At 34.8% G+C, this 14,107-nt stretch overlaps 3 protein-coding genes across 4 annotated transcripts; 2 read left to right on the plus strand and 1 right to left on the minus strand.

Moving 5' to 3' along the window:
- The first annotated feature begins 231 nt into the window (after positions 1-231).
- On the plus strand, positions 232-2,504 carry LOC111494404 (upstream activation factor subunit spp27-like). The gene is made up of 2 exons (XM_023144342.1): positions 232-642; positions 2,154-2,504. Exons 1-2 carry the CDS (start codon positions 328-330, stop codon positions 2,280-2,282), a joined length of 444 nt encoding a protein of 147 aa, XP_023000110.1. The 5' UTR covers positions 232-327; the 3' UTR covers positions 2,283-2,504.
- LOC111494403 lies at positions 699-6,270 on the minus strand. 2 transcript variants are annotated; one of them, XM_023144341.1, is made up of 8 exons: positions 6,070-6,270; positions 5,810-5,985; positions 5,656-5,708; positions 4,343-4,457; positions 3,757-3,879; positions 3,180-3,351; positions 2,858-2,991; positions 699-1,351 (listed from the first exon to the last, which is right to left on the minus strand). In XM_023144341.1, the coding sequence occupies exons 1-8, from the start codon at positions 6,172-6,174 to the stop codon at positions 1,321-1,323; spliced, it is 909 nt and encodes a 302-aa protein (XP_023000109.1). In that variant the 5' UTR covers positions 6,175-6,270; the 3' UTR covers positions 699-1,320. The 2 variants fall into 2 exon arrangements, with proteins under 2 accessions (XP_023000109.1, XP_023000108.1); XM_023144340.1 differs by lacking the exon at positions 699-1,351 and having other exon boundaries at positions 2,735-2,991; positions 6,070-6,269.
- A 926-nt stretch (positions 6,271-7,196) lies between these two features.
- On the plus strand, positions 7,197-9,451 carry LOC111494406 (upstream activation factor subunit spp27-like). The gene is made up of 2 exons (XM_023144343.1): positions 7,197-7,602; positions 9,101-9,451. The coding sequence occupies exons 1-2, from the start codon at positions 7,288-7,290 to the stop codon at positions 9,227-9,229; spliced, it is 444 nt and encodes a 147-aa protein (XP_023000111.1). The 5' UTR covers positions 7,197-7,287; the 3' UTR covers positions 9,230-9,451.
- Positions 9,452-14,107: the final 4,656 nt, after the last annotated feature.

The raw sequence follows: 14,107 nt of genomic DNA on the forward strand, positions 1-14,107 counted from the left end.
ACTAAAAAAAAAAAAAAAAAAAAAAGAGGGTGCACTTGTAATAATTATCAAATCCTTACAATAATTTTAGTCTATTTCATTTTGGGTTTTTTTTAAAGTTGTTTATTACAGTTTCAGGAAAGATAAAAATATTTGGGCCAGTGGCACCGGAAGTCCAATCACCATGGGCCCAAACATAGGGCAGCCCATTCCTATTGGGCCCCCAATTTCTTCTCCTCAGTCTAAAAGCTCCATTTCCATTTCCTTTACAGTCTCAGACTCTCAGTCGACCAAAAGCGGCCTAAAACCCTGAAGTTCGAACCCAAACGCCGTCTTCCCCGGTGCAAAATGGCGTCAGGTCTTAACAATGGCACTAGGTTATTCAGAGGTTGCAGAACCCTCTTAGATTCACTCAAGTCCACCACTCAAGCTTACTCTTCTGCTGCTGCGGTTTCTCCCAAGGGGGAGCTAAAAGCTTCAGGTGCCGCTGCTTCCCGCAAAAAATCGGAAGCCGGAGAGAAGAAAGAGGGGAATCGTTCGGGGGGGATTTTTAAGTCCGTCCAGGTTTCTCCGGCTCTCGCTGGCTTCCTCGGCATGTCCGAGTCTTCGCGTTCTGAAGCCGTCAAGCAAATATGGTCCTACATCAAGCTGAATGATCTCCAGGTTCTTTTCATTTCTCTACTGTTTTTGCTGATATGGATTATTATTTTTTTTTTTTGGTATTGTTGCTCTAGTTCCTTGTTTCCTGCAGCCTGTTCGTTTGCCTCGTTAATTTCTCCTTCATTTTGTTGAGATTGCCTTGAAAGTTGATTTTAACTCATCTTAGAGCTTGAAATTTTGGTTGTAGTGTTGGTTTCATATAGTTTCTTCCTTGTTGTAGGTTGATGAATCTAAGGCCTATGAAATGAAAGTTCTGAATTCGAAAAATAGGTTAATTTATAGGGAAACTCCCACTATTAGTTCACGAACCAAATAATTCTCAAGTCTGAGCGATCGAATTCGTAATTTATTAGCTGAACATGGACCATCTTTACCCTCTGTTCCCAAGTTCTATGTACCTTGAATAATCAACAAGCTATTTTGGCCATAAATGCATTTATTGTCACATGGATTTGGATTTATGCCCTTCTTCAAAAAAGTTAGCTGCTACTCAGAGGTTGGAGCTCCTACCTAAATCCCTGTCCAATATTGTTTAGGAAAGCCCCCCTGATGTCCAATTTTGAGTGTAAATACTTTCATTGAAGTTCATAAAAGGCTAAACCAGGCTTTGATGCCTCTTGATCAAATGAGTGGATATGTTTGCTATGGGTTCTGAAAGGTGTGCGAGTATGCACTGATAATCTAGCCGAAAGAAGCTTCTCCCACCTTGACCCTGTAATGTGAACAATTTTTGTTTTAATTGTAGATTTTATCCGTATGATTCGGAGATCGTGTGGCTTTGAAAGTTAGAATCTCGTCTTTATGGTTTCATACATAGTTTCTAAGATTTGATAAAATCTTCATAGATAGTCTCTATTGAAGGGATTATTTAGGAGTATTTTATCAAACTATAGGGACTAAATTATAACTTTCGATGCTATTTAGAACAAGTTATGCAATATACATAAACTCCTTAACATAGTTCAAGTTAATAAATTAGAATTCAACATATTCTACAAACTAATAGTTTTTTTTTTAATATTTTTTTGTAAGAGATAATTTCGTTGATGTTTGAAGTCTACAAAGAAGATATCATATCAAGAAGTTTACAAAAAAAACCTTCCCAATTTACAATGAGAGTGGAATAATTGTAGGAAGCGAAAATATTAGATTGGCTACACCAAGATATATCTTGATAAACAAGATTATCGAAGAGTTTTATATAAATCTAGGTCTTTTTCATGAAAATTCATGATTTCTTTCTCTACACGGATCCATAAGAAAGAAAGCCATGATGAATTTTTTTTATTCATAGTAGAGTTTTTTTCATTCTTGAAAGAAGGGTAGCATGTGCAAATTAGTAGTTGCCTGCCACATCTAACCAATTTAGTCAAAATTTATCTGATGGGGTAAGTCAAACTAGTATCCTGTTAATGGTGTTAACTGTAGAGATTAACCTAGTAGTTCCTCTTTTCTTCCTTTTCTGTTTTATTTGGAAGACTTTGCTGATACATAACACACATTATGGTGTGCAGAACCCAGCTAATAAGAGGCAGATCAATTGTGATGAAAAGCTAAAGGCCATATTTGATGGAAGAGAGAATGTGGGGATCTTAGAGATCGGAAAATTGCTATCCCCTCATTTTGTGAAGTCGTCTAGTTAACCATCAAACTTCCAATGCATGTATCGACTTAGTTGTTCTAACAGTTATCTCTCAACCTATCTTCCAAATCGCTGAGATGATATTGTGCTGTGTTTGGCTAATCTTATGTACTCCTTGGTTTGTCTCTGCTTTAAGAAAAAGAGGTATTTCATGCCCCGACCTTGTTGTTCATTATGCCTAGCTTTTAAATGGTTTTCATTCAATGTTGGTCTCCTTGCTTCATAAGAATATTTCCAATGGTTTCTATAACTTTGTTGAGCAAACTACAAATTTTGATCCCTATATGTGGAATAACTAGCAGAATAAACACGAACAATATGGAACTGGATTTAAAGGCAAGTTTATGTCTTGGAGATTGGGATTGAATCATTTATAAACGTTAGTGTTAGTCTGTTAGATCATAAACAAAAGTACACAAGAAGTAACATAACAAGGAGTAACATAACAAGGAGGAATGGAAAAATGAATAAATTTATTGATTTGTGTCAATTAAGACAGATAATGAAAGGGGAGGGCAAGAAGATTAATTGAGAAGATGATGAACCCATTGATCAAGAATAGAAGGGGAACCATACCAGGGTCTGAGTTCATCATCAGAGCCAACAGGGGAGTGATAGACTCCATCAAAGCTAACGTTGATAGCTCCCTCCAAATGGGCAGACACTTCTGGAACCACCCCATCTCCCCATACCTCACTCTCCCCACACACCTGAATCATGTCAGTCATACATCGACATTATTATTATTATTATTTTAGTTCAATATATGGAACGGGGCGGAAATTCAAAATTTTGATCTTTTGGTTGAGGACACATCAACTTTTAACATATCATTCTAACCTGTTTTATATTCATAATGAATATACCATCAATTGTCCAATGTTTTTAAATTTATTACCTGCTTATATCCTTGTCCGACGAAGCGAGCGCGGAATGTGGGTGTGTTTGTCGAGCTACTTGTGCTGTTTTCTATGGTTAACTCTGGAGCTGGTTGGTTGTTGGCGATGGAAGCAGCTGCAGGAATGGTGTTTGCATCAGAGTAACTGAACAAGCGAGCCCCTTGGATGTACCTGCATTTGGCAATGCGCGGTTTGACACAGTTCTCAGTACATTTTTATAAGTAGACTCAAGGAGTAAAGTCTGGAATTAACATAGTTAATTTGATAATCCATCAAATTTTCATTTTTACAGAGAATATTTTTAAAATCTCAAGCTCCTGTTTTTTCTCTCCTTGACATAGTTCTAAGGTTTTTCTAACTTTTGTTCTCCTATCTCTACATAGTTCTCTCTATCATAGTACAGAACCACATAGTTTTCCTTTCTAAGTTTGTTTCTAGACTCAAACTGTTCTTATAAATTTGATAACGAAGGTTAAAATTTGACCCAGATAATAAGGCCACACTGTCACCTAAAGACGAAACAAATTGAATTCTTGAGCAAAGAAAACAGAGTGAGATCTCAAAGTTTCCATTTACCTTCCTGCTATACATACATATTTCAATTCAGGATTGTAACCAGGTTTTGAGCAGTATTTGTCCACATAATTCAGAAGCCCCCTCGTCTGATCAATCACTCCTGGCAAATGTTTAGGAGGTGGCCTAAAAAAAACCATTGTTAATCTTACTGCTAGTTTCACATGAAAATTTAACAAAGCTCGGGATGATAGGATACAACAACCATTCATTCAAACACGTAATCCATCATTCTTATGAAAAAGGTTGATGTATACGACCAAAGATACATTTATATTTCCCTTGTGGTCCCTAAACTTTCAAAATGTCTATTTTAGTAATAATTCAATTACTAAAAGTGAATTATTTGGTCTTTGTCACCGTTTTACCATCGATATCCACTCCATATAATATTTGCCTTGGCTATCCTCCCCAACTATAGTACATCACATTTGAAATCATTATGTTATGAAAGCTTAATGTATAACATATACATAGACATAAAGTTTGGCCTCAAAGTTTGGAAACTAAAATGGAGCTCTAAACTTCAAAGATAGTATAGATTCATGGGGAAGAAGCAAGATAAGAAGTAGGAAAAATATGAACTTACAGGTGAGGGGTTCCAAGAGTCAGCAACATGGAAATATGAGATATACCAAATTCTTCCATGTAGACTCGTGCAAGCCACCCGCCTGCTGAGTGCCCAATTAAGGACAAAGCCTCGCCTAAAGATTGAGAGAATTCGATCTTTAGGAACTACAGTACACTAAGATTGTTGAAAAATAGTAAATGAGAACAGAAACTCATGAAGTTCAGCAAAACAAGAATGAGAAGAGGAAAAATCTATTTTCATTGAGTATTGGGACAAATATCTGTCGCATCACTTCCCTATTCTTTCCTGGTATGCAAATTTCTACTTATTAGTTACCTTTCGTTCCCAAGATCCATCCTAGAGTGCCAAGCCATGGCTTGAACATTATGAATAATGATGTTTTATAGGTAACATGATAGAACTATATAACTGCTATGAACCATAATGAAAAACATTGCTAAGCCTACAGCTAGGGTTTTGGCAAGTATAATGCAGCCATCAGCATCCAAGGCCAAGGCCATTTCTCCACCTTTTATCATGAAGGATAGGTTCATGAATGTTTTGGATTCATGAATGGTTCATCACCCATTTTTTGTTCTTCTCCCATTTTGATACATGAATCATCTTGGTTCATGTATGACATTAATGCTTCCACGCCTATATAAAAGGTTGTCTAGAATGGTTGAGAGACATTGAAATTGAGTGTCATTTTGTTTTTACCTAGTGACCTTTGGGAGGAACTTTGTTGAGTGAGATTTTGTAGTGTGAGAGTACAAGATATACTCTTTGTAAACACTTTGATTATTGAGATTGGTTGCCATCCGTGGATGTAGGAGAATTTCTTCTCTCTGAACTACGTAAATTTGTGTATCTCTTTGTTTAATTTCTGTTTGTGAGTGTGTGAGTGCGATCGATTTTTGTTTCAACTTCCGTTACAACGTTGAATTCATCAAACAAATGCCCGCTCCTTTGACTTGATACAACTGCAAGGTTGGATTATGCAGTAAAGTGTGATATAGAATCTGAGAGTGTTATTAAGTTATCCACCTAAAATCTTCAACCCAGAATCTTTGACTTAAGACAACTGCAAGATTGGATTATGCAGTAAAGTGTGTTATAGAATCTGAGAGCGTTATTAAGTTATCCACCTAGAATCTTCAACCCAGAATCTAAAAGGTGAGTTTAGTAGCCTAAGAATCCAAACTCAGCTTCCCAACTCAATGACAAACAAACCCAAACCGTCCCTCAAAGAATATATCAAAACAATAAAAATGATACAAAAATTAAAAAAAAAGGGCAAAGGTAAAAAGCAAAAACGAAGATAAAAACACCTTGAGCAAGCTCCTTGGCTTCTTGGATTGCCTCATCTGTTTTGTTCAAATACCTGCTCACCAGCTTAAACAATCAAGCAATTAATCCCTAACGCACGCAAAAAGTATATCCCAAATCCCCGCCTAAACAAATGAAATTGGACATTGGAAGTACCAATCGAGGACAGGCCGAGGCCGGAGAGTGCCGCGCCAGTAATTAGGATCAAGCAATCCAGCAGCATTCCTCAGCCAGTCGATTCTCGACACCTTAACAACCACGGAGGGAACTCCGTACCGCTTTTGCAAAATAAGCCTTAATTTGTCGTAGTCCCCGGAGTTGTTCCCCAAACCCTAAAAATCAAAATCGAAATCGTCATTGCTACGATTCAAATTGAAAACGAAAACAGATAGAAAGAGAGGAAAGAATAAACTTACAGGAAGGATGACGGCAGGGCGAATGGAGCAGGAAAATTTGGGAAGGGAAGAGGAGGAGAAGGAGAAAGAGGGCTTGAAATGCAGAGGCGAAAACGAAACCGCCATCTCTAAGCTATATTTCTTGGTCTGAGCAGAGCTGAGGGACTGTTAGCCAGAATTTGTAGCGATGGCGCGACTGCATTGTGCAGTTCGGGAAAACGGTCTATCCGGTGAAAACTTGAGCTAGGTGTCAACACGTGGAACATGCTTTAATCTTTCAAATCTTAATTTAATTTTTTATTAGCCAAAATTAATAAAATAACTCTAAATTTATATTTTTATTTGGACAAAATTAATAAAGGCTATATTTTTATATTTTCTCTAAATTAATATAATAACTCTAGCAAATATGGTTTGTTTTAGCCTTTTGGGTTGACTTTACGGTTGGAGAAGTTTTACGCTTTTATAAAAAATGTTTGATTTTCTTCTCCAATTGATATAGGATTTCACAATCCACTCGTGTGAGGGCCCAACAACCTCATCGGCACACCCCCCGGTATTCGGCTCTTATACCATTTGTAATGGCTCTACCCCACTACTAGCGGATATTGTCCACTTTAACTCGTTACATATCACTGTAAACTTTACAATTTTAAAACGTGTTTTCTAAGGAGCGATTTCCACACCCTAAGAAAAACATGTTTCGTTCCTCTCTCCAACCGACGCGAGATCTCACATCATAAAGATCACTAAACATTCACAAAATCACAACACGTCACTAACATGAGCTGGGCATGATTTTGGTGCACCCAATAGATCCATGGGCTGGGCTTGATTTTGGTGGATCCAATAGATCCATGGGCTGGGCCTGATTTTGGTGCACTTGTAATAATTTTAGAAACCATTTAAGATATGGTCAACCTACGTCTTTTTAGCATGTGGTGCACTTGTAATAATTATCAAATCCTTACAATAATTTTAGTCTATTTCATTTTGGGTTTTTTTTAAAGTTGATTATTACAGTTTCAGGAAAGATAAAAATATTTGGGCCAGTGGCACCGGAAGTCCAATCACCATGGGCCCAAACATAGGGCAGCCCATTCCTATTGGGCCCCCAATTTCTTCTGCTCAGTCTAAAAGCTCCATTTCCATTTCCTTTACAGTCTCAGACTCTCAGTCGACCAAAAGCGGCCAAAAACCCTGAAGTTCGAACCCAAACGCTGTCTTCCCCGGTGCAAAATGGCGTCAGGTCTGAACAATGGCACTAGGTTATTCAGAGGTTGCAGAACCCTCTTAGATTCACTCAAGTCCACCACTCAAGCTTACTCTTCTGCTGCTGCGGTTTCTCCCAAGGGGGAGCTAAAAGCTTCAGGTGCCGCTGCTACCCGCAAAAAATCGGAAGCCGGAGAGAAGAAAGAGGGGAATCGTTCGGGGGGGATTTTTAAGTCCGTCCAGGTTTCTCCGGCTCTCGCTGGCTTCCTCGGCATGTCCGAGTCTTCGCGTTCTGAAGCCGTCAAGCAAATATGGTCCTACATCAAGCTGAATGATCTCCAGGTTCTTTCATTTCTCTACTGTTTTTGCTGATATGGATTATTATTATTTTTTTTTGGTATTGTTGCTGTAGTTCCTTGTTTCCTGCAGCCTGTTCGTTTGCCTCGTTAATTTCTCCTTCATTTTGTTGAGATTGCCTTGAAAGTTGATTTTAACTCATCTTAGAGCTTGAAATTTTGGTTGTAGTGTTGGTTTCATATAGTTTCTTCCTTGTTGTAGGTTGATGAATCTAAGGCCTATGAAATGGAAGTTCTGAATTCGAAAAATAGGTTAATTTATAGGGAAACTCCCACTATTAGTTCACGAACCAAATAATTCTCAAGTCTGAGCAATCGAATTCGTAATTTATTAGATGAACATGGACCATCTTTACCCTCTGTTCCCAAGTTCTATGTACCTTGAATAATCAACAAGCTATTTTGGCCATAAATGCATTTATTGTCACATGGATTTGGGTTTATGCCCTTCTTCAAAAAAGTTAGCTGCTACTCAGAGGTTGGAGCTCCTACCTAAATCCCTGTCCAATATTTTTTAGGAAAGCCCCCCTGATGTCCAATTTTGAGTGTAAATACTTTCATTGAAGTTCATAAAAGGCTAAACCGGGCTTTGATGCCTCTTGATCAAATGAGTGGATATGTTTGCTATGGGTTCTGAAGGGTGTGCGAGTATGCACTGATAATCTAGCCGAAAGAAGCTTCTCCCACCTTGACCCTGTAATGTGAACAATTTTTGTTTTAATTGTAGAGTTTATCCGTATGATTCGGAGATCGTGTGGCTTTGAAAGTTAGAATCTTGTCTTTATGGTTTCATACATAGTTTCTAATATTTGATAAAATCTGACTATTGAAGGGATTATTTAGGAGTATTTTATCAAACTATAGGGACTAAATTATAACTTTCGATGCTATTTAGAACAAGTTATGCAATATACATAAACTCCTTAACATAGTTCAAGGTAATAAATTAGAATTCAACCTATTCTACAAACTAATAGTTGTTTTTTAATATTTTTTTATAAGAGATAATTTCGTTGATGTTTGAAGTCTACAAAGAAGATATAATATCAAGAAGTTTACTAAAAAAACCTTCCCAATTTACAATGAGAGTGGTATAATTGTAGGAAGCGAAAATATTAGATTGGCTACACCAAGATATATCTTGATAAACAAGATTATCGAAGAGTTTTATATAAATCTAGGTCTTTTTCATGAAAATTCATGATTTCTTTCTCTACACGGATCCATAAGAAAGAAAGCCATGATGAATTTTTTTTATTCATAGTAGAGTTTTTTTCATTCTTGAAAGAAGGGTACCATGTGCAAATTAGTAGTTGCCTGCCACATCTAACCAATTTAGTCCAAATTTATCTGATGGAGTAAGTCAAACTAGTATCCTGTTAATGGTGTTAACTGTAGAGATTAACCTAGTAGTTCCTCTTTTCTTCCTTTTCTGTTTTATTTGGAAGACTTTGCTGATACATAACACACATTATGGTGTGCAGAACCCAGCTAATAAGAGGCAGATCAATTGTGATGAAAAGCTAAAGGCCATATTTGATGGAAGAGAGAATGTGGGGATCTTAGAGATCGGAAAATTGCTATCCCCTCATTTTGTGAAGTCGTCTAGTTAACCATCAAACTTCCAATGCATGTATCGACTTAGTTGTTCTAACAGTTATCTCTCAACCTATCTTCCAAATCGCTGAGATGATATTGTGCTGTGTTTGGCTAATCTTATGTACTCCTTGGTTTGTCTCTGCTTTAAGAAAAAGAGGTATTTCATGCCCCGACCTTGTTGTTCATTATGCCTAGCTTTTAAATGGTTTTCATTCAATGTTGGTCTCCTTGCTTCATAAGAATATTTCCAATGGTTTCTATAACTTTGTTGAGCAAACTACAAATTTTGATCCCTATATGTGGAATAACTAGCAGAATAAATACGAACTAATTAAAATTTTAGTTTAAAAAAAAATCTAACCCAACCAAATTCAAGTGGTTTGGGTAGTTCGAATTAGTTGAGTTATGTGAACTGTTTTTAGTGTTCTTTTTTAATTTTAATTTATTTTTTTCTTCTTTGTATTTCCGTTTAGTATCTTATCACGTAGGTTTATCATCAATTTAACATTTTATCAGGGACCATTTAGATGAAGGGAGCTTTTGGCTCATGGGCTGGGCTTTATTTTGGTGGATCCAATAGATCCATGGGCCTTTTTAATTGAAAATTAGAATGAACAATATAGAGAGCTGGGCTTTATTTTGGTGGATCCAATAGAACCATGGGCTGGGCTTTATTTTGGTGAATCCAATAGATCCCTGACCTGGGCTTGATTTCCGTTGATCCAGTAGAACCATGGTCTGGGCTTTGTTTTGGTGGATCCAATAGAACCATGGGCTGGCCCTTTGTTTGGTGGATCCAATAGATCCATGGGCCTTTTTAAGGGCTGGGCCTGATTTTATATAAGATAAGAGACAATAGATCCATGGGCCTATTTAATTAAAAATTTATGAGGGACCGTTTAGAAATTAAAAATCAAATTCAAATTTGATTCAAGCAAGTCATTTTTTAAATTCAAAAGTAAGTTAAAAGACAATACATACATATATATATATATATATATATATATATATTTTTTTTTTTTTTTTCATTCCATATAATTTGGAGAATCTCCAAACCCACTCTAATTTAAAGAACGGCAAATGGAGAGAGCATCATGACTTACCTTGTTATGATGTCATCTTTAGATATCTCATTCGTTTATAAACCCATTCAACCATTAACTTTATATAACGATCTATGCCTAAGATTTGGATAAGAATTCGAAACTCGAATTGGATACCTACATGTTTTGAATCCAATATAAGTTAATTACTCCTCGTTTCTAAGAATGAATACTATCTAAATAGACCAACGTGAGTTCTTCTACCATATTTTGTCCTCACTCACATGCATTTTAAGAAAAATCTCAAGATCATCTAACATAGAATTACTCTAAGCTAAATACGCTTAACTTTGAAGTTTTTATGATTGAGTCACTGAAAAAATAAGGTATTGTTAGTATAGATATAACTTTCAAATTTTCTTAAACATTTCTTAATAATTATATTCTCACAATGCTTCTACTCGGATGCGGTTTTAGCTCATTAATATACCCTTCATTTATTCGGGTGTGACAGTTTAGGTTTAGTCTACATCCAACCTCGTGCCTCTTAATATTAATAGCATGGTCTAGATGAATATAATTTAAGAGATTTTTATGAATTTATTTAAAATTTATGAGTATTTTGAGAATTAATAGTTCTTCAAAACCCATTATAAAAAACAAGTGGATGAGCCAATTTCCCACTTGAAGTTTGAGATAAATATGAATGTGAAGGTCAAGAAATAGACAATTGCAAGATGTTGACATAAACATGTGCATGCATATATATTGCTCTATCCTCAATCTCTTATTTATTTCCCTAAAATAATATAAATTTTCTTTTAAATTATATAATTTTGAAAAATTAAAGCGGACGCCGTCTTTTGATATACATGTGAAACCGTATCTATGAACTTGTCGAATATTGAAAACGAAAGAAAATAAAATACTAAAAATTAGGGTTTGATTTTTCTTGAAAATTGTCTTAAGTGATTTGCGTACCGTACAAAATTAAAAATTATTTGAATTTCGATCTTAATTTAAGTTGGATACTCGCGAGCCTTTTGATAAGGTTCGTGTTCCTCTCTCTAACTAATGTGAGATCTCACAATTCACCCTCGTCTAGGGTCTTGGGGGTAGTGTTCTTGTTGGCACACCATCTAGTGTCTGACTTTGATTCCAACATGGGATCTCACAATCTAACCCTCCCTAGGGTCGTGGAGGCCAACATTCTCATTGACACACCAACCAATATCTGAATTTAATACCAATGTGGGATCTCACAAACCACCCTCCTTTGGGGTCTTGAATCTAATACCAACGTGGGATCTCATAATCCACTATTCTTAGGAGACTTGGGAGCCAGCGTTCTCACTAGCACACTACCTCAGTGTTTAGCTCTAATACCAATGTGAGATCTCACAATCCACCCTCCTTTGGGGCTTCGGGGGCCAGTGTTCTCATTGGCAAACTGCCTCGTGTCTAGCTTTCATACCGTTTGTAACAACCTAAGCTTGAAAAGAAATGTTTCATTATCATCTCCAACCGATGAGTCAATTTGAAATTTAGAATTTTTTTTTTCAAAATTGACTAAATTTTTTTAAAATTTAGAAAAAAACCACAAAAAAGACCAAAATGTTTATAAAATGGGCATGTAGGACTATATGTTTCAAAAATAGGGTCATCTTTTAATTTATTTTCCACCCTAAGACCCAATCTTTTTATTTAGAGTTGCCCAATTTCATATTATTTGTTGGAATTTAATGACATACCCATAAGGTCAAAATCAATGTCTCATGATGCTACATATATATATATTTTTAATCCCATCAACCACATGGAGACCTCCCGATGCCTATGAAGACACGGAAACTTTCACGTCTACTAATTTTTTTCAACTCGGGTAGGTTCTTATCGTATCCATATCTCTTCACAAAGTCCACGATACGAGTAGTTGAATCAAACCCGTTTCGTGTATGATGAAAGATTCGAGCATTTAATCTATATTTTTACCAAATGAATTATGTTCGAGTAACAAACTTGAAAGTTGTATATTGCATGAATAAAATTAAGGTCGAGCATACTGGTTGATCCAATTTATGAGACTTTTATCAATTTATAAAGACTAATTCTAACTAAATTCATAAGGAATGATAAACCAGTAAAAATAATATAAAGTTTTAAAGTATAGTTCAAAACTAAATTAATACTCGGATAATTTAAAAAATAATTTAAAGATTAATTTTAAATCTTATTATAACAATTCAATTAAAATATTAAAACTTAACGATAATTAAATATTTTAAAGATTATCTTTAGTCGGATAATGTTAAGAATGAGAAATAGAAATAGAATTGAAAAAATGTGTATTCTCATTAATATCCTTTAAATTGAATACAAGCTAACCATTAATACCTACCGACAAATAAAATATAAACTAATTAAATATTGAGAATAAAATATATTCTAAAGAAAGAATATTAAGATATAATATCTAAAATATATTCCATAAATAATATATCAACCGGTAAAATTAATCTCGAAATATTAAGTTGCTTTTCTTATTAGAAATGATTTATGAGAACATTTTTTTTAATATAAAGGCGGAATTTCTATTTTTTTTTTTTTAAAAAAAAAAGTCCTAGTCAGCCAACAACATTTCACGTGGCTGACGTGTCAAGGATGACATTTCCCTGTAAAAAAACAAAATCATTTTTTTCTTTTCATACATTAAAATAGTTTTATAGCCATTTTTTTAATTATTTTAAAAAAATTACGAACAATTAGTGATATATGAATAACAGAAAATTACATGATTAAGAAATGTTTAAAAGAAAAAATAGTTACTATTTATATCAACAATATGCACGTTTCTTCTCGGTTTCTCAACATAGAAACCCTAAAAGTTAAGCATATTTTGGTTCGAGAAATTGTATGTTGGGTGATTTGTTATGAATTATTTGTAAGTGAAGACAAAACATGCTAAAATAACACGTGCTGGACTGTGGGAATAGTCCTCGATTTTAGAAGCAATTTGAGATAAGTAGTTAACATGATCATGTCGTACTCGGTGCAAAATAATATTGAATTTTTTTTTATATTATTTAGTTAAAAAAATATATTAAAAAAAAATGTAGGGTATGGAGGTTGGATGCACATGGAGATGTGATTTTAAGTCAAAGAATGAATATGGCTTTCATTAAGTCGTAATGGAATATTCCCGAAAATTAAATATATTTATATTTTAATATGCATGTAGTAACTTTAAGGTTTTAAAACGCGTTTGCTAGGGGAAGGTTTCCACACCTTTATGAAGGGTGTTTCGTTCTTCTCCCCAACCAGTGTGGAACTCTCACAAGCTCGTTATAAATTTTTTGGAGATAACTTCGACTTGAACCTCAAACTCTTAAGCTTGTTGCCATCTTAACCATACAGATGTGGAATTCTTCTTATTTTTCATCTAATATTCTAATGGATTCTTATTTAAGGATAGTCTCGAACGGTTTATAAAAAGTCAAGGGTAATATTGTAATTTAAAACATAGGATATATTTTGTATAATTTAATATTTAGAATTATTTTTTAAAAAAATAAAAATAAAATTACCATTTTTTTTAATAAAAAAAAGATGGAGTCTCAATCAATATGTAAAGTCAATTTAAAACAAAACAACATTGGATCATAAAATCGTTTTGGGCCACATTTTAGTGGGCCTTCTAATGTTTTGCTTTTGGGAGTGGGCCCATTCTCTCTCTCATGAAAAAAAGAAATTTCTTTTAATTTATATTTATGAAAAAGAATTTAAAAAGGGAAAAGACAAATTTCTTTTAGTAAAAATGCTACAAAAAAAAAAAAAAAAAAAAAATTAAAA

The sequence above is a fragment of the Cucurbita maxima genome, unplaced genomic scaffold (assembly GCF_002738345.1).
Source record: "Cucurbita maxima cultivar Rimu unplaced genomic scaffold, Cmax_1.0 Cma_Scf00020, whole genome shotgun sequence".
Lineage (NCBI taxonomy): Eukaryota > Viridiplantae > Streptophyta > Magnoliopsida > Cucurbitales > Cucurbitaceae > Cucurbita > Cucurbita maxima.